The sequence below is a fragment of the Conger conger genome, chromosome 2, assembly GCF_963514075.1.
Source record: "Conger conger chromosome 2, fConCon1.1, whole genome shotgun sequence".
In the NCBI taxonomy this organism is placed as follows: Eukaryota; Metazoa; Chordata; class Actinopteri; order Anguilliformes; family Congridae; genus Conger; species Conger conger.
In genome coordinates this window covers 63,843,826-63,870,924 of record NC_083761.1, presented here as the reverse complement: position 1 = coordinate 63,870,924, position 27,099 = coordinate 63,843,826, and the positions used below count along the sequence as shown (strand labels likewise).

Below are 27,099 nucleotides of genomic sequence, written 5' to 3'. Positions count from 1 at the left end.
GAATTGTTAAGCTATCTTTTTCTTCATTGAAAAGACCCAGCTGAGGATCCTGAGCAGTTGTCATAATGATTTAACTGTTCTTTCCCTTCCAAAACCATACTCACAAAACACATGCTCCTCTGTAGGTGGAGGCACACACATACACACACACACACACCAAAAATGCATTTTCATGTCCAGTACAAATGTATCAAAGCAAAGCCTTCAAGTAGTATTATTTTTTTAAATATTGATACTTTCTCTTTTCTGAAACTGTAGTTCTTTTGTAACTGCAGTGTTATTTGATGGGCCTCACATTTATGTTGTGAAGTTCATTTCGATAAGACTGTTTTTGTTATGTTGTTTGATCGCCATGGTTACCGATTATGTGTGGGTGCATGCTGTCACAGTGTTAAGTTTCTCTGGTTCCTGTTTGCTTTGCCGGGTTAACACTGCGGGTTCCCTGAGCTCCCTGTTGAGGTTAGTCTATTAACAGCGATGCCAAGTAAACACCTGTGGCCAGGAACAAAAAATACCCCACATATATGTCCCCAATAAATGGGGCCTTTGGGAGGTTTAATATACTGTCTCATGATGGCTGGAACTCACTGCCGGAGACTGTGTTCATATAATGGCTGTCAGTGTAACTCTCCAGCAGCCCCTTGTGGCCAAAAAGCCCCTATCATTACGGGAATGCCAGAGACCTGTTTACCAGGTACTACATGTGCACAGGAGTTTGAGCCTCTCAATATCTGCAACAAAAAGAAGAGAGGGGGATTCTATGACATCATCAAAGAGATCCCTGTGCTTTCTTTCCTGTTGGTAAGGAATCTAACATCTGGTTGAAACTGCAGATAGTACAAGTTTAATGGGTGAACCACAATCCGAAGACACACAGGGTTTTAGACTGAAGTATGGGTGAACCACTAAAACAACTGTTCTCAGGGAATAGCCATATGGAATATATGTCTTTTTTGAGGACAAGCTTTTTATTCTCTGAAAGGTCTTTTGAATTATATGGCATTTTAATAAATATATGTCAGCTCCTTTCAAATATACTTACAGTATATATAAATGTTAATGGAAATAAAGGAAACAGGAAACCGCCTTTCACGTGGCATAAATTTCTGTTCACACTTCTTCAAAACATACATAAATAAAACACAAAGGGCAGTTGTTTGGCAGTTTGAACGATCATACTTTTAGTACTATGTATCCAGATGAAAACGCACTAGATGTTCACAGGGTAAACAGACATGCAGCGTGTGCAAGAGGGGGCCGGAGAACTGGCCTTACGGGGAAGCTGAAAACAGGCTACAATTGTGCTGATTGAATCACAGCACCAGCCTGCCCTTTGGTGAATAACACAGGTTCTTATGAGCCCACTGCGGCTGTGCCGGACTAATAGACCATGGCTGTCTGAATTCTTGAACCCATGCCATGTGCTCCGGGCCGTCGGGGGCTAGGAATGAATGTGGGGAAGGAATTGTGCGAGTCTTGTGTGAGCATTGTGGTCAGCAGCTATGAAGCACTCCTTAGTGGTGGTAATAGTTGCAGGTAAATTGCTGATAGCAAATTAGTTCTCATTTACCTGACATTGGAGACCTGTGCGCGTATGCATGGGGAACATTTTGATTTTGAGTGCATTTTCCTGTCCACACTTTCATTATTATGCAAGTAGCTAATAAGCAAATTGGATGGAAATAAGTGTCTATGTGTAATTCTTGTGATGCAGATTCAAATATACAGTGGGCTCTAGAATTATTGGTACCCTTATGCTCAAAAGTGCTGTAAACTAAGAAATAATACAGTTGTTGAAATAAGCTTTATTTTCCAACGTGTGTAAAGTAGTAGTACACTTTATTAATAATTCAATGGAATCAACCAAAGTCTAACATTTTTTAAATAAATAAAAATATGTAACCAAGAAACAGATTCCAGAATTACCTGCACCTCTGGTTTAATACTGGCAAAGATTACAGCCATGAGTCTTTTCCTATGAGAGGGGGGCCTGTAGCGTTGTGGTTAAGGTGCATAACTGGGACATGCAAGGTCGGTGGTTCAGTCCCCGGTGTAGCCACAATAAGATCCGCACAGCCTTTGGGCCCTTCAGCAAGGCCCTTAACACTGCATTGCTCCAGGGGAGGACTGTCTCCTGCTTAGTCTAATCACTTTGTTGAATTCATTGTACCACTGACCTGGACCACTGGCAGCAACACATCAATGTCCCACCTCTATATTTGACAGTAGATATGAAGTGCCTCTCTTCGTATGCATTCTCGCATGCTTGTTTAACACAATTAACCTTTCCTTGATGGTAAGCTGATTTTCGGTATCTGTCCTCTCCTTTTAATAATGTTGCTATGCCTCCTAAAATCATGTTGCAAGGGTGGCAAGTGAGCTTTTTTCATTGCTAAAATTGTTCCATGATAATATAATATGCAATAATAGATTGTGTTTCCCATATACTGTAAGGCATCAGAAACATTGCAATGAAGGGAATCAACATCTAAAAGTAAGTGTTGATGTATTTACTGACAGCCCTGGAGTTCCTTCTGAAAATGGCATTTAACATTTTTTGGAATTTTGTAAAGTGGAAAATATTAATACTGAATCATCTATTCTAGCCGCCTAGCCCATACATATGCCATTATTACACAAATGTGGAAATAACATTGGCACGCCTTACTAAATTCAGGAATTTCAAAGGACTAACGGTGTTGCTTAAAGTATGTTAGCATGGTAGTATGCCTCACTAACTACTTCACACAGGAAATTACCATACTGGCTCAAGGATATCCTGTTGTGAAATGATGGACGTGCATGTTTGCCTGGTCTTGTGGAGTGTGGTCAGATTTGAAGCAGCATGAATAGACAGTTGGCTAATTGATACAAATGAGAACAGAAGGTGGCTAACTACCTAGGAAAGCAACTCAATGGGGGCAATGATTCATATGGCTATAAATAAAAGATGAAGTTCTTTATAAACTTAACTAGGCCATTGTTCATCATCCATAATTCCCTATTATAAAATGAATGGCAGATTATGTAGGGTAGGGGTATGGTCTTCATATGTTTCTTTTAAGAAACTGTTTGCTCCACTATCATAATTATGGGATATTGAATACTATTTAAAAAGTTAATGAAATGAGCAAAAAGGACAAAAGGACTCTCTTCTGATGAGGCTTTACTAATTGGGTTTGAGATCATTGGATTTGCTTGTACGTCTGCTGTCAGTTGCTGGGTAACCACTTCTTCGGTGATGGTCACATTCACTTTTATAGTAAACACAGGTGAATTTGTTACATTTGTTTTTGAGAAAAAATTGAAATGCTGTAGAAATGCTAACCACACACTGCAACAGTCTTCATTGAATGAGCTTACATGCTGACTGAACCTGTTTTATTGAACATTTTTCAATGATTAAAATAGTGTTTCCCTCTGGAAATAAAATCTCTGTGATTAATAATTAGTGGGTTTTTAATGTAAATTTGGAAAATTCATATTAATTTTCCCGGAACTTGTAAAAAGTTTTTTAAATCGAGTTATTTCATTTCATTTCTTTCTTGTTAAATGAAATAGTAATTATAATTATAATTACATGTGCATTTCCTAAAGAAAATGCGGAATGTGATTGCTGCTAAAATCGGCGGACTATTACTGGTAATACTAGGGTGTACAGGTACCTGGTATCTGGTAGGTGATTGCTAGGCAGTTACTGGGGTGTTGCTAGGATGTTGCTAGGTGGTTGCTAAGGTGTTACTAGGTTGTTGTTAGGGTGTTGCTAGTTGTGTTGCTATGGTGTGTTGCTTTTCCACTACACTAATCGGTTTCCATTCAGTGTTTGATAGAGTTTCATATTAAACTATGTGAACTCTTCTTTACAGAAAATCATCCTTTAGTAAATCACAAAATCCAAATCCAAGTGGAAAATGTTATTTATAACATCTTGCAGGATGTCCATGGATATGGTTTACACAGTCCCTCTGATGACTGCAGGTACCCAGTAACTTGTTTTCTGACTGTGGGGGCCCTGATAGAGGGAGTCCAGGGAGATGCAGTTTCAGTGTTGCTGGCTCTCAAACACTCTGCCACATTAAAATTTCACCATGAATACATTATTTTCTTGACAACAGCATCAACACTTTCAGTAGTTAGGGAATACACTCCTGTGAATCTTGGATGTCACGCAGAAATTCGTTTTGAGGAATGTGAAGTTCATTTTGAAGAAATTTCAAGTTCAAGGAAGCTTTTGATTGGAAAACATTTTTTGTAGAGTTCTTTAACCTGGACAATAGTATTGTGTGAAAGGAATCCCTCTTAGGTTGGCAACAGTAACATACCTAATCCATTGCAGTATCGTTGTACAGTATATTGGACAAGTTGGTCAACTAGTATACAGTATTTGAAGATTTAAGTATAAAGTATTTGAGACCATAGCCAACTAGCTTGCAATGAGCTATGTTCATATTAATTGTAAACATCACAAGTGAAACTTTATCAGTATGGAGGCAATCTCTCCCCAGCCATAGGCTTTCTATAGGTGCAGAAATATATGCACTTTCACATAGAATTTAATGTAATACTGTATGTAAAGCTGTCTAAGATATGCCTGTGGACAAATATAGAGTGGTTTGGTTTCGCTCTTTTATTCTGAATGATCAAAATGATGATATTTATGATTCATTTCACACTGGCAAAGTGCTGTGCTGCTGTGCTGCACACTGCACGCATTAGTGCAGAAATAATGTGTGCTTTTCAGAGAGAGACCTTTGCTAAAGAGCAGTGCTTTTATGTAAATGTCCAAAACTAACTGCCTCAGTGTAAGCTGGTCAGAACATTTATTTGCATCCTTTCATTAAGTTTATGCTGCAGTATTTGCAAAAGCGCATTTAGAATGAATTTATAAATAAGTACACAAGCAGAAGCAAAATAAAACCACCAAAAATAGTGGCAAATCCTATTTTTAGGACTGTCATGTATGTAATTTTGTGGTACATGAGTAATGGAGAGAAAATATTCAATAAATATAGTGTGACGCAAGTTTATCCTATTTTGAGGACTGAGGTCGCTGAATTAAAATCAAGTGCAAGAGTAAGTGCATGAAAGCACATCTTTGTGACAAGTGTATGTGTCTTTGCCCATTCCATTGAATTAACTTAAATGGAATGAACCTAAGTCTTACATTTTATTGGCACCCCTGGGTTAATACTTTGTGTAAACACCCCTGGCAAAGATGACAGCCATGAGTCTTTTCCTATAATTTGTGATAATGTTAGAGAACACATTTGGAGGCCGTTCCTCCATGCAAAACCTTTCAGAATCATTGATATCCTTGGGATACCCCCTTCTTCATTTCAGACCACATGGCATGGCATTTAAGTCTGGACACTGATATGGCCATTGTTGTTTTTATTTCACCATTTCTTTCTGGATTTGATGTATGTTTGGAGTCGTTATCCCACTGAAAAATCTACCTAATTCTCAGCTTCCTAGCAGAAGCAACCAGATTTTCTATCAAGATTTCCTGGTACTTTGCTGAATTCATTGTGCCATTGCTCTTAAATAGTGCACCTGGACCACTGTTAGCAAAACATCAATGACCCACCACCATATTTGAGAGTAGGTATGAAGTGCTTCTCCTTGTATGCATTCCATTTTGCAACCTAACATGTCCATGGTGTGTATGGTCAAAATGTTCAAATTTAGTGTCATCTGACCATAACACTCTCTTCCAGTCATATTTCCAATGAGGTGAGGCAAACTTTGTTTATTGTGCTCAGTAAGGGCTGTCTTCGTGCCATCCTTCCAAAGAGTTTGTTGGTGTGGAGGTGTCATTTTATGTTTATTTTGTATCATGAGCAGTCTTTGTCCATTTCTTTGTCCATACTTTCCTCTTTCCGCTACTTTGGTACAGGTTAATACTCATCTCATCGGCCCATAAGAGCCAACAGTTCTGTGGTGTACTTGTATGTATTCTGTACCTAACTGGAAGCTGGCTGTTCTGTTATTGAAGCTTATGAGTGGTTTTAATCTTTTGGTGTACCTTCTGAGGTTATGCTGGTGTATCATCTTCTATTTATGGTACTTCTCTTTGACACATCTATGAATACATCCTGGAGAGTGTTTTTGATCTGTTTGACTGTTGGAAAGGGACTTTTTTCTTCACAAGGTATGAAGGTATTCTTCTGCCGTCCATTACGGTGGGCTTCCATCATCTATCCGGTCATTTGCTATTGCCGAACTCACCAGTGCTAACAATGTAACACATTTATTGTTGCTCAAAAATGAAGGTGTTCAAAATGTCCTCCCTTTCCTTGGTGTGTTGCTGAGAGAAGTTGTCAGATATAAAATATTATTATTTCTTATTTATTAGCTGCCAGTTGAGAACACATTGCAATGTTTACCATTTGGTCTAGGTCACAAGAAAAGCCTTTATGTAAAAAAGTGAAAAGACGCTGATGAGTAGGAGATGGAAAAGATTACGATGCTGCAGAAAATAAATGGCCACCATCCTCTGCTCCCTGAAAACTTGCCAACAGAAATATGTCCCTGTCATAAGAGAAAAAACAAAACTAAGAGGCTGTCTGGCCTTCACAGAAATATGAAATGGAATCCGAAAAAGAAACAGTGAAGCTTTCAAAAAATATTACTTTCTTTTTCCATTTTTTCTTTTGGTATTAAAAAAATTGAACTGCACCTTTATGTTTAGTGCTAGCTTTGCTTATCGGAGAGAATATTTTAATTTGCTCTTTACTCCCTCCATAATTGCTTGTTTCTAAATAAGTTTACTCTTGAGAAAAGACATTTCATGGACATTTCTGTGTTCTGTCACTCAATATGAAACTTATATTTTATGCTGTGTACTTGCACATGTGGCAAATAGAGTTAGGAGTTATATATTCTGTACTGTAAGCTGCCCTTAGACATGGACGTTAGATTTGTAAACATGCTTCATTCCTTAGTAAATGTTATTTTAATATCGCTTTTTTCTTGTACTGAGAAACTTCTGATATGTTTTTCCAAGCATAAATTAGATGGAAAAAGTCACAATACTGTATACAATCATGCCTCTCATTGGTAGAGATGTTGCAAATGACTGTTAGTTTACAACGCAAAATGTTATTATTATATAAGAGGCTAAACTGGGGATGCTGAGTGGCTCACCCTGTTAAGATACCAGACTGCTCAGCTAATGGCCCCTCAGTCTGGTATCAACTCTTGACTGTGCCAGGCCCATCTGCTGCCTCAGGAGTTGGTGTTCATCTGCACTTCCCAAAATGTCCGTGGATGTCATAAAGCCATGTCATAGGCATGAGATGGGCTTACATTGACAACTGTGTATTCCAAATTAGCAGAACATACAAAAATAGGCAATAGATACTCGACAAAATGAACTGCACAAATCCGGCTTCTGACTAACACTGTTATCATCTTTATTTTTTGGGGGATATGAGTTAACATTCCTTGACCAGGCAATGTTTTTTTGATAAACTTGCCACTTTAATCTAATTTGCACTGTATATTCCCTGCACGCTCAATGTTAATGAGTTACAACATGTTTTAAAAGAGCATCCTTTGAAAGAAAGCACACAATAAAGAGGACCATGTTGAAACCCTGCCCGTTTTCTTCTCCCAGCACAAAGAGGCGTGAAGGGAGATGGAGCTCAAGGCTAGTGAATCAAATAGCTGCCCATCAGTTTCCTTTCTCTCGAGTCAGTTCACAAAGACCTCTATTATACTGAGATCAGGGGTGCAATGAGTGGTTCAGGCCTACTCAGTGGAGCCCTGTTTATGTGTACGTTATTCAAGGAAAAATCTGCACCTTCACTGCCAATATACAACCAACTAATAAAGATCACTGTCTATACACTCACTGAGCACTTTATTAGCTATTTATTCGACTTATCGTTCAGACTTATTGGTCTTCTGCTGCTGTAGCATATCCACTTGGAGGTTCGACTTGTTGTGTGTTCCGAGATGCTCTTCTGCATACCACTGTTGTAATGTGTGGTTATTTGCGTTACTGTCACCTTCCTGTCAGCTTTGACCAGTCTGGCCCTGGCAGAACTATACTCAAACCAGCCTGTCTGGCTCCAACAATCATTCCACGGTCACTTGGATCATATTTCTTTCCAATTCTGACAATTGGTCAGAAAATCAACTGAACTTCTTGACCATGTCTGCATGCTTTCATGCATTTAGTTGCTGCCACATGATTGGCTGATTAAATATTTGCATTAACAAGCTGGTGTACAGGTCTACCAAATTAAGTTCTCAGGGAGTGTCTAGTTGCCTCTTACACTGGTGGACTTACTGGCAAACAGACAGCCATGCACACACACACACACACACACACACACACACACACAGTCATTTCATGAGTTAAAACACACATTTTATAATGGCTCCTTTTCCAATTATGTTGCTCTCTTAGTGGTAATTCTGTTGTGACAGGCTCGAAGTGGGAGTGCTTCTTAACGAAGTGCTTCTGATCATACCGCATTAGAGCAAGTCTGAGGGCCTTCCAGTTCCTGAAAGATGCTGCCAGATCTCTTCCCCATCCCTGTCATTTGGCAGAGCTGCCTCCAGCATATAGGCCGAGTGTGAGCCGAGTTTCTCGACTAAAACAGAATCACTCATATTTCAGGGCTGCAATCTTCGTCTTTGAAGACAGTGGTAAATTGTACCTATAATTCCAGTGATTTTGGATATTGGAGTTGGCAGAGCAGCAAGTGAAATGGAATCTTGTTACAGCAATCTATTATGGCCTGCCCAGTATCAGAAGCACCACTGTCATCCTTTCTTTTGCTTCTTTGTGTACTTTAAGTGAAACCGGGATTTTGATTTTACGGTTGTGTGTGTGAGTGTCCTGGCATAACAGGGTAGGTGCTACTGTTGGCTCACACAGCATGTGTTCCGATTCCCTGCTAAATATACGTTGTTGAAGTAGTGCCACCTGAGTCACACTGTTAAATGGACTGGCAGATAGCGTACCTGTCTCACCGCATTCTTTCTTTTCACGTTCTTATCACAGAAACTTCAAGGCCCTAGTGTTGGCATTTCAGGCTGCTAAGGGGACTGCCCCACCTTACATACAATCCCTGATCACTCCCTACTCCCCAGCTAGACCACTCCGGTCTGCCAGCTCTGGTCGCCTTACGGTTCCCTCTCTACGTGCACCTGGCGGTCGAGCTGCACGTTCACGCCTGTTTTCCGTTCTGGTTCCTCAGTGGTGGAATGACCTGCCTACCACTGTCAGAACAGCAGAATCCCTCCCCCTATTTCGACGCAGACTCAAAACCCACCTTTTCAAACTCTACCTTAGTCCTCCCTCCTGATTTCCCCTGCCCCTCCTTTCTGATATCCCTATCCTTGTCTAACCCCCCCCCCCCCCCCCCCCAAAAAAAAAAAAAAAAAACTTCTGCTGACAACTATGTTTAGAACAGCATTTCCTGTGTATTTTGCTAGTTTCTGGATGTGATGCTCTGACTTATGGTAGAACCTATGCACTTGTAAGTCGCTTTGGATTAAAAGCGTCTGCCAAATGACTAAAATGTAAAATGTAAATGTTGAAGTAGTGCCACCTGAGTCACACTGTTAAATGGACTGGCAGATAGCGTACCTGTCTCACCGCATTCTTTCTTTTCACGTTCTTATCACAGAAACTACGTGGGAACGGCCATCCAGTGCCCCCGGGACACCGAAGACCCCACTGAGACAAAAGAACTCCACACCCACAGGTAGCGGGCAGCTTGTTTTCCCCTTTAGAGAATGACACTATCACTGCCCCCACTGCATTCTCAAACGCAATCGTTTACTATCAGTCTCTTTTTATCAGGGCGTGTCCATTTACGTGTGGAGGGAGTTATTCATTATGGCGAAGAACATCATCTGCTTTATTTGCTTTCCTTTATTGCTGGTGCGTGAAGAGGGGAAGTGTTATCTTCACCACATGGTGTCAAGCACAGGTTAAACTCTTACCCTTCAGCATTCCAGATGTCCTTCCTGCTGCTCTTGGAATAGGCTCATGGAGGTGGAGAGCAGGAGCGACGATCGAGTCTGTCAGGAAGTGGAATCCTGGCACATCCTTTTCTGCGACTGTCTGAGGCTCTCACTGTGGTCTACAAAAGCCCAACCCAAAAATTCCTCACTGCCTCACGACGGTCTCTTCCTCCATGATAGCAGTAGCAAAGAATTCCACAGAGGCTTGTGATTATAGACTTCCTGTAGTTAATTTTGTCCATGGTTTGGGACACGGCACATACTTGTTTCTGAGTGAATCCTTTCAGAAAGAAAACAACCAAAACGTCTTCCAGACTGTTGTGCTTAGTGATATAATTGCACAGTGAAAATTGTCCTAATATTTTTCAGATTTTCCTTGCTCCATTTCACTTGTCTTGTGCTGCTGAATAATTTGCCAGCATCCCTTGATTTAAAGAGGCACCCCTTTGAGTCCCTGAACGGTGTACAATTGGACCCCCCCCCCCCCCCAGTAGAATGTTGTGCTTGTTCTGAAACAATATGCGCATCAGCCTATCTTCTTCAGTTTCAGCATCCATCTTAATTGAGACATTTGGAATATGAAAAAATAAAAAGAGCACATTGACAGTCTTACAGTCTGAAACAATAATATAATTTTACAGTAGTGTTATAATACTATGCAGTCCGATTCATCATCCACAGCCTTAATAAAACAAATAATGTCAACACACACATCCCTTCAGGAATCACCATATCATTAGATGAAAATAATGAGTCTGTTTATGGAAATTTCCCCGTATTACTCATTAATGTTCTTTGCTTTGTATGCCTTGAGGGTGGTGAAGGATGAAAGCCATATTGTTGATATTATTTTTGATCTAGCCTGTGGATAAATAATTTCTGAAAAATTCAGGGGGATTTAATACCTATGAGGTCAGGCTGCTACAGTAAATATCTTTATCGGTAAAGAGGCCCACTGAATGTACAAGAGGGCTTCTATAGTGCAAACATTACCAAGCCTTACAGTAGCTATTTACTGTACTGTATACCAGTGTTTCTCAACTCCAGTCCTCGGGACTCACTTGCCAGAAAGTTTTTGTTGTAACCAGGGAATCACACACCTGATTTAACGACCGAACCGATCAAACCACCAACAATGCCCTTGATTAAATCAGGTGTGTGTGTTCCTGGTGTGTGTTATATATGTCCAGTCCAGTAGGCAGTAGACTTTAAACCGCAGATTTTAGTTTTACAAAACTGGCTGTTGCATGAAAGAAAAAATGTGTACTGTGAAAGAACAATGTAAAATGTGTTTTACACCTGATCTTTATGCTGTAGTCATTATTATTAAACTGCAACTAATTGGCATTTTCTTGTCAAGCAGTCACACCATTGTAATAATATTGTCAGTAGAGGTGAATATAAAATAAAATTTGGAAAGACAGGTTTTTTTGCTGTCTGGGTGAAAGAAATATATCAAAAGCATTCCGGATAATTCTTTCAGTGAATCAAAAAAGTAATATTGCCTGAAGAGAAATGAATAGAATTGCATGGATTTCCGGAATTGCAAAGTATTGCATGATGCATTTGAATTAATCAAATATATATCAAATTGAATTTATCAAGGTCAAATCCTGCAGAATAACTTCAATCAACATTTTTTGAAAGATTTTCTTCCCAGGTTGCAAAGTAATGTGATGTTTGTCCAAATGACAAAAAAATGGTATTCTAGTTTGAATGTATTAATTCTAATTACAGTGTATGGATACCGTACAACCTACTGTGTATGGAGTTTACTGTGCACCAACAATTAAGTGCATTTATGCTTTTCAGACATTGCACAAACTGCTTAGTTGGATCAAACTAGTAGATCAAAATGCCCAAGACTTTCATCAAAAAAAGAATAATACGTTATTGCATTTAAATAAACTGAATAAAAATGCAAAATTCAGCTTCTTAAAATTGTTACATTTAAACAGGCTAACTCTGTACAACTTGTCCTCATAATGTTTTAGTCAATGTTATACCTTAACCCCTTAAGTCTCACCAGGGCTGGGCTGGTGTGGGTTTTTTTTTGCATTGATTCCTTTTTTAACGGTGCAATTTTCAATCACTATCGTAACACGATATACTGTTTTAAAGAGATAAACTTGTGGTTCTATCTCTATTGCCTATTTTAAGATGTCATTGCTTTGGCGACAATAGTTTCTCATTTAGTAAAAACTCCATATACTACAATAAACATGGTCATTGTAGCATTTGGGTCCTGCAAACCAAATGCATAATAATACAATTCTAAAAATGGACTCTAGATAGAATGTCCATTGTTTACTTCAAATTTCACTGGAGGAATTGTCATTGTTGTCCGCTTCTCTATTGAATACTTTTACGAAATTACTTGTGTCTAGGAATGCTATTATCTATGTTTTGTATCGGCTTTATGGAGAAAGAAGAGCCCAAGGACGAGCTTCTCTGACCAGTATCGATAATCCAGTTTCACATTAAAGGTGTGATCCCCATCCATGAGCAAAAAATACAGTATAAATTCAGCTCAGCCTAGTACCAGCTCGTGGCATGGTGTTGGAGTAACGACTGAGAAGCATTTTAGATAATGAAATTACGTTACATTGTAATATGCAACTCAAAACATACATGGTCTGCACCAAAAGGCAGTTATGTTTACTACTAACCAATCAGTTGCAAACCGTTGTGAATCATTCAATGAAAACACATTTTCTTCAGGCTAGGACCTCTGCCTTTCTTTTACCGTAACTATGGCAAAAAGTCAGAGAAAAGCAAGTAACTGAAATACAATGGCAGATTGCAATCCAGGAAGATGTTTGTTTTGGGTTTGACTTGGATATCAGCGGTTTTAATTGGACAAAACTTAAACATGTTCAGACCTATAAAACACAAACTTATCTAGTTGGGGTGTATCAAGATTAGCATTTGTAGACATGTGAGCATAGTATGCTCCAGTGCACCCTATGCCAGCCTGTGTTTTTGAAAGAAAGTAGAAATGGTAGAAATAGTTCCCATTAGAATCTGATGAGAAGCAAGATAGCACTGGAACTGGATGGTAGTGAGAAGGCCAGCCAATTTGCGACTTGGCTGTATAGGATTTGTCGGAAGGGCAGCCAGAACTGGGTTGCAGAAGTGCAATGGAATGAATGCAGACACATTACAGTTTGAAACCAGTGTCTGTGTTATACACAGTTGGCAAACTGCTGTAAATGATAAACTATTGGTTTGTGTAGTTATTTGCAAGAATGACATGGGAATAACAGGCTTTTATTAATATTTAAACACTCCTGCAAATACACCTTCTTTTGATTTGTAACCATCAAAATGTATTTATATATATATATATATATATATATATATATATATATATATAATGGCTTATTTTATGAACTTTTATCCTGTGATCCCATCCCTTCCTCTGTTCCTGTCCATTGCAGTGAATGGATTCCACGGTTCTGGAAGCCCCCTGCACCAGCTGGACCTGACCCACATGCGAAAGCCCAGCGGCGACCAGCAGGTAGGCGAGAGACAGCACTGCCACTGCAGGAAGACAGAGTTCACTGTGTCTCACTCCCTTTCATCTCCCTCCTCTCCGAATCCCTGCCAATCCCGCCGTCCAGCTCCGCGGAACGCCAGCGCGTTCCCTCTGATGTTTCATTTCTGCGGGCTGCAGCTTTTTACGCACCAGTAGAACTCCCACTGGGGGCAGTGTGCATGATAATGTGAGATCTCCTGTGTAGCTGAAGACCTCACTGATGGGCTACCATCAATCAATGTGTTTTTTTCATTTTTTTATTCCAACCTTTTCAAGGGTATGAGTAGCATTTTGAAGCGTTGCTTTCTGGGTGACCGCACCATCGTTCCGCAAGCAGTATCCGCCTCTGTGTTATGTAAGTCGCACTCATATATTTGAGCCGTAACGAGCGGTTGCAGGCTCTTGGGCTGAGGAGGAAAGCTTGGGACCTGCAGTATTGACATTAGGTCCTCATCTGAAGCAGCTTCACACTACAGATCTAATGTACAGCAAAGCTATCATTAAAGGTGGCCAATAATTACAATGATGCAGGCATGCGCACAAACTCCTCTCTGCATGGCAAACAATACACATCCCCCAAGAGGAGCATGGGAGCTCTCTTCAATCCATTTGTCATCCTTTTTCTGAAAATAAGACAATCTCTTCCAGCTGCTGTGTGTGCCCCTGATCGTAATTAGCTTTCTGACTAATCATTGTCCCGCTATATACACAAAACCCCATCCCAGCTTCCTCTTCTCCCTCCTGCCTCCCTTCCTTTTTGTTGTTTTTTTTTTTTTCCTTTTTAGCGGGAGAGGAGGTGCGGTGAAGGCGGGATAAATAAATCCCACTATCCCCCCACACAGTCCGTGTGCTGCTCCAGTGGGCATAGCACGGACGAGGGGGGATGTGGAAGGCTGTGCTGCCACTCTCTCTCACCGCTGATTACCTCAGGACTCGGGTGACAGCTTAACACAGCCGACTTCACGAGAACGCACCGCGCCGTCGCCGAGAGCAGAGCCCCGTTCGCCACGGCAACAGCACCGACCAGACCGCCAAAAAGCAAAAGCTCCTCGCTGCGAAAACCGCCTGAAAAAAAAAAGGAACTGAAAAGCCCTACAATGTCTGACACGGAGGGTAGCTTTGATGATGCCTCTTGTCTCTCCTCACAGAGCCCTGGGTCCACTTCTCCCACCAGGAAACAGACCAGGGAAACCACAATCACCGTGAGTACCAAAAAACAACAGTGAACATGTCACTCCAGACTGACAGGCTCTCTGCTACAATGTTTCAGGACTATTAGAACACAAAAGTGAATTTTTGTATGGCAAATGTGTGAGCCATTATCAGTCTCTCTTGAATAATGATATTGATATAATGACTGCGGTTGTGTTCAGTGTACAGTGTCCGAAAGTGCTTTCTAAGTTACAAGCAAAGAGGACTGTTGTCAATTTGTAAGCTGATTGTCCTCTTCCTTGTAACTTGCCTCCATGTTTCACTTGTATGGGCATCAGTGGTGCACACTGCACTTGGAAACACAGGGCAACAACGTCGCTGAATAATATATATATATATTTTTTTTTTTTTAAACAGGATATTACATAAGAGCTGAATCTAATAATTCAGCTGTACACATTTACTCATCAGCTTATTATGGGTTGACATTTATAAGTCTGTAATGGTTGTAATGATTTATTGTGCATCTCATTGGTTCCTAATGTGATTATTAGGGAGGAAGAAAGGGTTGAATATCTCTTTTAAATGAATCTAGGCTGTGCTGAAGACAGTCGGAGGAGTCTTGTTTCTGAATTGTGATTTTTCGTTGTAGTCCTTGCCTCGGTAGCAGCTGTCAGTGTGGCTTTTTGACTACAGCGAAATTGTGGATGTAGGGGATTGGGGTGAGCGGAGATGCAGCATGCCCAGTTTCCATGGTGACAGAGGCGATACTATTGATTAATGGGAGTTGAAATGAGAGGCGCGCTAAAAAGAATAAGAAATTCAGATGCTTGCGATGTAAACATTGAGCTTGACTGGAAATCGTTCATTGTCAGGAAGGGCACGAGTGGTGCTAATCTTATGTATTTTCAGAGGGGTTTCTTGAGGGGTGAATGTGGGGGTGGTTGTCACGTGAGCACTTTGCATACAGTACACAATGGTTTGTGGCAGATACCTTGTTTGTGCGTATATTTATGTGCAGTCATGGATTCTATTTGTATTTGCTGCTGGCTGCAAAGATAAATGACTTAGATGTTATGATACACTTAAAAAACAGATTAGCTCCCTTTATTCAAGTGGATGGTGGGACTGGTCATGTAACAGAGCGGTAATGAGGAGTATTTGTTCTCATTGTGCTGCTGCTCACTGGAATGAGAACAGAGCTGAGAGAGCAGGACTGGCAGTGGAGGCTATAGACACAGTCTCCTACCCCCAGCCCTCTCCTTCTACTTATGTGCTTCAGAAAGGGCTCCGCTCCTCCCTTCCCCCAAGGAGCCTGTGAACCTGGAGCGGCAGTGGCGTAATCTGAGCTCCAAATCAGCGCTTTCAAGGCCAAATCATCCACCATCCATTCTGTGGGGCTGCGGAGCTGGCCATATCCTCGGTCTGTGGCAAGATTGATCGCAGCGTTACAGGGAAACGTATAGAGGAACCCTTTTTCCCATCCAGTCATTTGTTTTTTATTCAGGCTATTTCAGTGAACGTATACTTTTACAGTGAAAATAAAATCCTCGGGTGGACCGAAGACTGAGCAAAATGTAAGATGTTCTTGCGCTCGCATAGGACTGTAGGCTTGTAGTTCTCCCAAAATGACATTTTATTGTTGCAATTTAGTGCAGATGAAATCATTTATCTAGAAAGGCATCAGCAACACCAACACGTCTTGCTGCCTTGTAGCCTATGATACACGCATATTTTTATTATAGTTCCCAAGTTCCAAACTAAATAATAAGAATAAGCAGAACAGAATAAATGCATGTCTACTTGGCAATACACCTCTTTTGTGTGTTATAACAGTATTCCACGGTGACGACTATATTATGTCATGTAGTTGTCACACACTCCTGTGTGAAGCAGAACAGGAACTCTCTGTGAGAGAGTACATCTCATGTTTAACTGGACCCTTGCCCTCTGCTCAATCCAAAATTCGCCTCATCTGTTTCTCAGTCATGCCTAGTTACTGCTGTGCTGGCAAATGGTCACAAAAGTCCTGTCACATTATCTCATTATAAAAATGACATTGTAATAAAGTATGTGCCAGAAATAATATTTGGTTGACTGCTTTATTGGTAATAGCAAAACCCTTGAATCAGTATAATTGTGATCTTCTCCATTGCCATCATTTGTGAATCAGTTCTGCTGTACTGAATCTTACTGTACATGACCCTCCTCCACCTTCTTCAAATGTAATCCATACTTCACAAGACCATTGTAGGACCCAAGCCAAATGTCTGACCCTGTGACCCTGTTGTGGATGCTTGAGGAATTAGATATGAAGTTAGTCTGAAGGGCTTACATAAGACCCTGGTCCTATGTGAATGCTTTAGCAATCATTACGAAAAATGTTTTCTTTTTGTCAAGGCTTTGTTAAGATAAGCCTTTGTTCTGGTGCACAAAGAATAATTGGCAACATTGTTTGTTGTTGCTTGCGATGTTAATTAAAGGTAATGTGTAACCAGAGTCCAGATTTCTTTGTCATATCAAAGCTGTAGCCCTCCTGTAAGTCTCTGTGAAGTAAATTTGGCAGACTGCTCAGCTCTAAGCACACTGTCTCACCGCTTCCCATACCGAGAGGATTAACTTCCATTAATGAGACATTGTGAAATTCTCAGTGAAGTGGGGGAATGTCTCCACTCCTAAATTGCATTTTTAACCTTTAAAAAGACGAATTATCAACTTTTCGACCCTGTTTATTTATATTTTTTATTTCTTAATACAGAGAATTTACTGTTTGGACAATATACAGTAGCAGAGACTAAAAACAGAATTAAAAACATTCTATTATTAAGCTGAGATTGTTTTCTTTGGGTAGGTGCTTAGTATGGTAATGTGAATGTTGTTTTCTTTAGAAAGCGACCACATACAATAAATAATTCAACCTGAATTTACCTGCAAGCAGAAGTATTTAAAGCCCTGTTCATACCTTTACAGTGTGGTTTCATTTAAAAAAAACATAAAGTATCTTTATAATAATAAGGACAGGGTAAGAGTCATTTGTTCCCTAGCAACAGTAGCAGAGTGGCATGTGTTCTCAGCAGCACTGGAGAGTTCCATTGCTGATCTAGTCAGTAAGAAGGAGGGGGGGGGGGGGGGGGGTCATCAGCAGTTTGGTAAACACCGGGCGGAAAGGGAAGGGCCACTCTCAAATTGTGTTTGTCTAATTTATTTATTCACTCGTCTCCCGGTCAGCTTGCTTGTTTGTTTGCATTTGTAAGTGCTTCCCCTGTCAACAGCGCAGTACCTGCTCAAGCCCCTGACCTCCACCTACCATTGCTGTTTCTCACTGTGTGAAATGCGCTTTTACAAGTTACTAAATGCATCCACTAAATGACTAAACTATCATCGCTTTAGCCTGCATACTTTGGATACAGTGCCCTTTCAATCCTTTCCCTGTCCTGTTTTTTGTTTTTTGCTTTAAGTCAGTACACACTGGATCTAAACCGAGTCAGTCCTTTCCTTGAAATGAACTGGTGTCCTCACAATGTATGCTATGTCTAACTTTCATACCTCATGTAAATAGAGTTGAGTGTCAGTTTCTATGTTGAAAAGCTAATGCTACATTCCTCATTGCTGTGAGAAAAAACAGAAAGCACATGCTTACATGTCAGATGCTGCAGAAAGCTGAGGTTAAATTTTATTTTTAATAGCCAGAATTCTACACAATTTATGCTATACAAATTAGGGAATTACCTTTGATAAACCAATATGACTGTCTTATTTCTTATGTGATTTGGCATTTGTCCTTGAAAATTCAATGTTTAGATCAACAAGAAAATGTATCACATTTCCAAGGATAACCCCAGAAAAACCGAGAAAAAAAGCGTTAATATAAATATTTCTCAAAATAATGTACTGATAGTCCAGACCCCTGAGTATGCATATGAGCCTTCTAAAGATGAGTCAGGATGCAAATCAGTGTATTTGTTTATTCTCTTATTAGATCACTGTTGATTTTGTCCATTTTAAACTGTTGCTGGGGTAACAGGCTAAATGATGCACAGAAAAAAATTCCTTTTTTGAAATTCACAAAATAAATCCTACATATAAATGTTCACCTTCTCCATGGTGTTCAATGTTTTATGGAGAGTTGCAATGGAAGTGATATATGTTGAGGAAATAATACTGTCATGACTATCAATATGGGTGCACTGGAGCAGAAAATGAACAAAGTGACAGGGGTGTGTGTGTGTTCATGTATGTGTCTGGGTATTTGAATGCGTGTACAGAGACATTTGGGGGTGCACTACGAGGGGAGCCTAACATACCCAGGGTTTCTTTGCGTAACCTGACTTCACAAAACCAAACAACCGCAGTCAGGCTTCACCGGTGCTATAAAGATGGTTACCAACTTGCTAAGTGGACACAGGCATTGTTAACCTAGAGCTGTGCCCATTGCTGTAAAAGTGGCAGCATAGCCATAGGCTACACGAGTGGCATATTTCTCACCTGACAGAATGCTGATATGAACAAATATAATGGATGGATATGAAGAAAATAAAATACTCATAGGCAAATAACAAAAAGTAACCCTAATTCTGCCAACAAAGCCAGTGACAAGCGTGCCAAAAAATTGCTAATAGGCTAATGTAAATTTGTTAGTTAAACCTTATTTAGGCTATCATGCCATGCTTAATGAATAATTCTACAATCTCACAAATTGTCCAATAGTTTATTTCTGCCGCGGAAACTACACATTCTACACATTCTAGACCTCCTAGAACTTAAACTTGATACAAGATAGGCTATTTAAAATATGTCTGCTGCTACAAAGTGTATTATTAAACTCACACCAAAGTTCATTCCTAAACTCAAGAATTGTAGCCCATCTCATAATAAAGGGAAGTGGATATTGAGGCGCAGGGTTCAAGAAGCTTGCAATATGACAGCTACTGTATTCTCTATTGCCAATCTAGCCTATATCTTTGCATAGTGTAACCATGGAGAAAGCCAGCAAATTAATTTGATCTCTGCTAAGTCAAAACACCCCTAAACTCTATGGGAACGTCCTGGACAGAAGCCCCTTTCCAAGGAGTTGATTGGTCAAAGAGCGATGCCTTTATATGTTTCAAGTTGATCACCTGAGCATAACTTTCCCGGGGACCAGGCTAGCCTTGCAGCATATGTTCCCCTGGCGATTTATGCCGATTTAAAGTAACTCAGTTTTGTAGTAAGTAAAACCCAGGGTTAGCGCTTCGGTTAGCTTGCGAACCCCATAATCTCGCTTCGCAATACGGAAAATCCAGGGTTAGCACTTAGGTTAGCTTGCGAACCCTGTAATCTCTCTCTGTAGTACACCATTTTAGGACCATTTTAGGCCCATTCCCTTAGAGTGGAGACCTTTGGGAGGGTGCAGACTTGCACACACTCGCAGATGAGACACTCCATAGCGCTCTAGATTTTTTCGGCATGAATATGTGGCAGTGAGACACAAAAAAATGTGATAATGTTTTAAAAGTGTGAAATCATTCCATAGTTTTTCTGTCGTGCAGAGGTGTTCCTAGCACAGTGTCAGTCCCAACAGAAGAGAGGTACAGGCAGGAAAAGAGCAAAGGAAATGCAGAGGTATGGGAAGTAAAAATATGAAATGTTTTCTTCCCACAAAGGCTTCATTTTTTAAGGTAGATAGTGTACATGAGGTAAATGTGTGAATCACAGCAGCTGTTGTCTTTTCTAGTTTTATTTACCATAGTAAGTTTATTGATTTGTGAGTTGGCACTGTGATTATGTGTCATATTTAATTCTGACTTCTGCTTGCTAATGCGTTTTCTGATCTCAGTCAATATTGTGTAGTTGTTGTATATATATCACAGTGATACCATCCAAGAAATGAATCCTTTGTTGATCAAATATTATTTATTTATTTATATAATATTATTGCAGGTTGCTTGTGATTTCATCATTGGTTGAGTGTTGCATGCTTGCACTATGCTATTTGCGTGCATTGTTGGGATAGCTCTTGTAACTAGTAAAAAGCAGTTACACCTCACCAAATTACAACCAAAATGATTTCTTCTTACAGCCAGTTTTGTGGTGATAGCATTGATATGCTCATAAAATAAAACAATTTGTGTGAAGGTAGTTGTGTCTTTTCTGCCCCCCCCAACACACACACGCACACACTGACACACTGACACATGCACATAATCCAAGGAGGGCCAGCATATTACGCAATTTCAAGTGATGTCATCAATTGTACATGGATTTATAGACCTTGCTTTTAAAAAAGTTAATTTACGTAAAAATCTGAAGTCAAGTTCTAATAACCCTCAATACTAATTAAAATTAGACACCAAATACTTTTAAACAGACTGTGGGGGGGGGGGGGGGGTAATACAATACTGCATAGTTTCATTTCACAATGTATCCCCTTCATCCATCCATTCATTGTGTGTTTGTGTTTGTGTTCCCTGAGAGAGGAGCAGAATAGAGCTGGCAGGGAGCTGTAAATGAGCTGAAGAATGGGAGAGCGTGATAATGACTGCGACACTATGGAGGCCAAACTTGACACCTGACTGGGGTGTGACTCCGCTGCGCTTATAAATAGGAGCTGCAATGCCAATTAAACGGGCAAACTGAAGCTGAGCAAAAGCTGTGAATGCTTAACTAACGGGTTCTTATGACATAGTGCACCAAAGCCAGGGGGGTTTAGAACAACAGTGCAGTGTAATAAGTAAGATATATCATCTGTTGTAATAAGTATGAGGTATCATTTATTTGTAAACTGATGTGGATGAGATTAGGATCGGTATTAAGAATGAACCGTCTTTGTTACACGCGGTAAAGTAGATTAAGTGTATTGCCTTCCTGGAGAATATTGCTGGATATGGATCGATCATGGATGATGGGTTACTGCACAATATGACAGGGCTCCTTTTTATTGACTTAGCCTCATGGCTTGTGTTTCTTTATAGTCTAGGCATTTACTGCAAAGCCTGTGGCAACTAAAGTTCACCATGAAGTTCAGCTATGAATGCAGCCACTGGAGGTTGGAATCTCTCAAAGAATATGAAAATCGTTGTGGTTTACTGCATTTATACATGAAAACAATATTTGTATAAAGTTCATAAAAATATGTCTCTGCTGTTTTTGCTGTTTTGTATTGATGGCAAACGTGATTTATTGTAGCAGTGCTCAGGCTACGTGCACTATTAAAAGGCTGTATTTTCACTCTGACAGCTGCAGTCAGGTTTGTTGTCACAGCAGCCATTCTGGTAATGGAGAACTATTAATCGCTTGCACAGTGTTACGTGGCCAAGCTGATGCATTACAACACAATTCTATGGAAATGCTCAAGGAGAACTTGAGTACAAATCTTAAGTGTTCCATGCTCTTTGGCATAACATAGGCCAGACATGGGTGAAATACATTATTGTTTTGTATTCAAATACTTTTCTGTGTTCGATCAATCTTGCCTGGTGCAAGTGAGCCAACCAAGAGGACCAGAAAGCAGACATTTGCACCTTTTGAGAGTGTGTCATAGGTTCCAATACACCAGACAAGCTCAGTAAAGTGTAGAAAAGTATTTGAATAACAAACAATTATGTTTTGTTTACGTCTGACGTGTGCCTTGGGTGGGACTCTTCTGTTACAAGAAGTGAAGTAAATATTTTGATATCCATTGGTTATTTCACGTGCATATGTATGTTGTGTACTTTGGAGTTACTTAAGTCAAGTTAAGTTAAGTCATGGTGCATAATCATATATAATAATCCTCATTATAGTAAAACTGCAGGTGTACCTTGACACAAAAATACGCTCATTATTGAAAGCTATAATTTACATTAATTTTTGAAGCCAATCATTGTCATATTCTATAAAAGCACCAAGTTATGAGAGCAATAATTATATCACATAATAATCAAGTTTAGAATTTCTGCTAAATTGCATCAGGAAATCCTTGTGGTGAGGGCATTTAAGGTGGGAGCATTTAGATAAATCATATGATTGGGATCTTGGAACAAAGGCGTAGTCTGAACAGAGGTCTTTTGAGTTGGTTGCAGGATAATATTTAAATATCACTCTCCGTAGTATAAAATATATGTTAGGCCTAACATTGGTGAATATAGACCTGACTGCATGAATTAGGAAAAAATATCGGTGGGACTGCTATTGATTTGGATTCTAAACAGCTCTCATAGTTACATTGTTTTGTATTGCCTCAATTCTAAAACACATACTTCATACTTTTTCCCTCAGTAAGCTTGCCAGAATTGCCTGTTGCATCATTTCTATTGTACATTTTCAGTGAAGCACAGGGTCTAATGGTTCTTTAATTGGAAGCAGAACTAGTGCATAGGCCCTGTAGTTCACAGGAACCAGACTTGTTTTCACACAGGAAAACTAGAATTTTTATAAACAGCTTTTATTGAACCATCTTTGGAAGTAATGCAAATGCACGTCCACTGGCATGAAAAAGTAGGTTTATTTTATTGATTTGAACCTACTGAGATCCACCGTTTCTTAACGCATGTTCAATCTATAAAAAGGATTTAGAAGCTAAGATTCTCATGGAGCCTCAGAGGTCTCTGAGAGTTAAACAATAATAATAATACATTTATGTTACATAGCGTCTTTCTCAGACCCAAGGTTGCTTTACAAAAACATAAAACAGGTAAAATGTGTATAAACACAGATTAAGAGCACAGAACCAAGAAAAAACTGGTCAAATTAAGCACATGCAGGAAATAACATAGAATAACATGGAATCACAGAAACCGCGGAAGACTAGAGATGGAAGTTGAAGCAGGGAAAAAGGGTGATGGGAATAAGAGTATAAGTATGGTACTGCAGGAGGAATAGGTATGTGTTGAGTTTGGCTTTGAAGGAGGAGAGACTGGTGCATTCACGGAGGTGTTGGGGTAAGGTGTTCCAAAGTTTGGCACTAAATGACTTAGCTCCCATGGTGGACAGATGTGTGTGAGGGACCAGTGCCTGTTAGAGGGATCTAAGTGAGCCAGGTGGTGTGTAAGGATGAAGGAGTTCAGTGAGGTAGGAAGGGGCTTTTAAAGTCTGTTTAGTGCTTTGTATGTGGTGATGAGAAGTTTGAATTGAATGTGGGTGGATATGGTGAGCCACTGTCGCTGGTGAAGAACAGGGGTGATATGAGCAGATTTACTGGTATAAGTTAGTAGCCGGGCAGCTGAGTTTGGGATATGCTGACGTTTATTGAGGGTTTTGACTGGGAGACCTGAGTGAAGTGAGTTGCAGTAATTTAAGCGTGAGGTAATGAAAGCATGAACTGGGGTTTCGGCATCAGGTGGAATGAGGCAGGAGCAGAGACGGGCGATGTTGCGTAGGTGAAAGAAGGCTGTTTTGGTTATGGAGTTAATTTAGGGCGGCCTGTAGCATAGAGGGGCGGCCTGTAGCATAGAGGGGCGGCCTGTAGCATAGAGGGGTGGCCTGTAGCATAGTGGTTAAGGTAAATGACTGGGACACGCAAGGTCGGTGGTTCTAATCCCGGTGTAGCCACAATAAGATCTGCACAGCCGTTGGGCCCTTAACCCTGCATTGCTCCAGGGGAGGATTGTCTCCTGCTTAGTCTAATCAACTGTACGTCGCTCTGGATAAGAGCGTCTGCCAAATGCCAATAATGTAATGTAATTTGTGTCTGGAAAGAGAGTGTCGGGTCAAAAGTAACTCCTAGGTTACAGACTGCATATTTTTGTCTATGACAAAAATATACCTACTTCTAAAGCTGTACAAAAAGTCAAACAGACCATTGATGTCAGTGTCATTTGACAATAAGAGTGAAATATTTTGTTCAAAGATCCTGCACGTACAAATTTCAATGTGTGCCCTATCATTGTGAATATGGTCAATTAAGGAAAGCTGAAAGTATGAAAGATTCTGCATTTAAAACTGTTACAGTTTGTGCCGAACATATGTTTAAGTGATGCGGTAGATGCTAAGTGAAAAAATGTTGCTCCTTAAGGTGAAATTGTTTAAGTGAAACATTAGTTTCTAGTCTGAGCAGAAAGTAGAGGCAGCTACAGCTATTCTCATGCTGCTCAGTGATATGTCCCAGGGGTGCGGTACTGCTGGAGAGCTGTAGATTTCTGTTTGGCTGGGCCTCACGCTGAGCGTTAAGTCACGCTCCTTTCTCAGCTGGCAGGCAACTCGTTACACAGCAGCCAATTGCGAAGGAGTCTGTGTCATAAGCCCCTCCCCTTTCAGAGCAATTTGAGCTTTTGTCCCACAAGATCTGTTAAGAATTTGGGTTTCCAAGATTCTCACAGCACACAGACTTTGAGAAACATTGCAGAGCTGCCAGGATGGTCCGCAGAGAGCGAAAAGGTCACATGCCGGACTGTTGGGTTTGGCAGGAACGGCCTTACAGATGGTCCGCATTACATAATTGCAGCCCTTGAACTGTAATGGGCGGCACGGGGGACCAAAAAGTACATGCATTCTCTGTTGCGCGCGGGGCGTGTTTGCTGTGACGCTGCGCTCGGTTGTGTTTAACGGGTGCAGTGGAACGTCTGGACCCCTGCCTGTCAGGAGCATCGCTGGCGGTGCCCTGCAGTGTGAGGGAGTATGGTCAGCTGTCGTCTGCGTTACACTGGTAATGTAATGCGGTTGGCTTGAGCAGTACAGCAGCCGTGTGTAATGCTGGATTGTTCACAGCTACACTTGGTGCTGGTGGGACCAGTGACCAGCTGTGGTCAGCTGTGTCTGTCAACAGCAGGATACACGTGAGAGGAGTTCTCTTTCCTCAGGGGCGCTCCAGGCTTCCGCTTTCGCTGTCAGCACATTAGCTTGTGTGGGTGGGTGAGAGTGGGCTAGCCCTGCCACACTCGTGACCTCAAAGGACCCCAATCCAGAGCAAGACACAAACAAGATCCCAAATTACATCTGAAACGCACACACTCTGGGGGTAGCCATGAAAACAAACACACACACACACGCGCACACAAATGTGATATCTATGAGCACTGATGGACATGCAGAAGACAACCATGAGCAGACACACACACAAACAGTTACATACTGGACTGCATGTGTATTTCCTGTTGTTGAAGTAGCAAGCTAATTATTTTCATTTTTTCTACAGATTAACGGTGTCACTTTTCCCCTGCCTATGAATATGCCAGAACAGCAACTCTTAAAACCCAGTGAGTGGAGCTACTGCGATTATTTCTGGGTAAGAGACCTGCTGTTTCCCAACAGTGTACATCCTGACCACGTGTTGGCATTTACACCCAGGAACATGACTGCACTTCTGATTCAGAGCAGCAGACCTTTGAGATGTGGATGGGGACAACGTACGTAATGTCTTTCACAGTTTAATACACCTGCTGCTGGAATGAAAGTGAATACCAGCCAATTATGTGCTTATGTACAACAGGGATCATCTCTGGTTTCTACTCTGGGTCTTACACAGTAAATGTCTGAAATGACATGTGACATGAGTCTTGGTTTCCCCGTTATCTGATGTTTTCTCTGGATTATGAAATGTTGTTACTTCAGTATCTCTCCTGAGAGAGACAGTATCGTGAATTTGCAGCCCACGCGTTCAGGGCCTTCTACCAAATGCTTTTGTGGGCTGGTGACACATTCTCTGTGTTTGTGCCACACACTGTATTTGGCTGCTGTTAAACTTGTTTGCTTGTGTTTAAAACTGCACTTTTTTTTTTGTTCAATAATGCAGTCCTATCTATTATCGAATTTACGTTCAAAGTAGATTAAGGTGTAATGTTTCACAAAGGAATTGAAGTTCCATCACGGCTGTAGGTAATTTTTTAGCATTTGTCACATTCTTTTTTTTTTTTGCTCTTCCCTCCATAGACTGACAAAAAAGACCCCCAGGGAAACCCCTCTGTGTCTGGCTTCGAGGTTCTGCTTCAGAAACAGCTGAAGGGTAAACAAATGCAGAAAGAAATGGCAGAGTTCATCCGAGAAAGGTGACTGAATTGAAAGGGTCTATAATCATAATGAATTAAGATTGAATTAATTTGATGCCTATAGTAGATGCACCATGTTTGTAGACATATGTGGAATATATTAGACTAATCTGCATATTATACTATAATTGCGCTGATGGTGAAACGCCATTGGCTGCGGCAGTTAGAACCAATTTTCAACCATCCATCCATCCATCCATCCATTATCTTAACCCGCTTATCCTGAACAGGGTCGCAGGGGGGCTGGAGCCTATCCCAGCAAAAGGCAGGAAAATATTCAACCAATGAGCTTTAATTATTGTACTGTTGCACAATGTTTTGGTTCAGAGTGCCGGGCCGTCAACTTTATATTTTGAAACCTGAATTTAAGGACTATAAAAACACGGGCAGAGTCAATATGTCAGTGAGCCTTTTTCAGTGATAGGAAATCTTACCTATTGTACCTTTAAGTATGTAAATTCACTAGTACTTGAATTCCATTTGAAA

At 40.5% G+C, this 27,099-nt stretch overlaps 1 protein-coding gene across 1 annotated transcript in view; it reads left to right on the top strand.

Annotated features, from left to right (window-relative positions):
* Window positions 1-27,099, top strand: part of gas7b (growth arrest-specific 7b) — a 77,017-nt gene that overhangs the window by 32,343 nt on the left and 17,575 nt on the right. Inside the window, exons 3-7 of the mRNA XM_061222932.1 lie at window positions 9,645-9,722; window positions 13,425-13,504; window positions 14,671-14,724; window positions 25,764-25,853; window positions 26,498-26,613. Of these exons, the coding sequence (XP_061078916.1) occupies window positions 9,645-9,722; window positions 13,425-13,504; window positions 14,671-14,724; window positions 25,764-25,853; window positions 26,498-26,613 (418 nt within the window). The remainder of the gene's footprint in view (window positions 1-9,644; window positions 9,723-13,424; window positions 13,505-14,670; window positions 14,725-25,763; window positions 25,854-26,497; window positions 26,614-27,099) is intronic.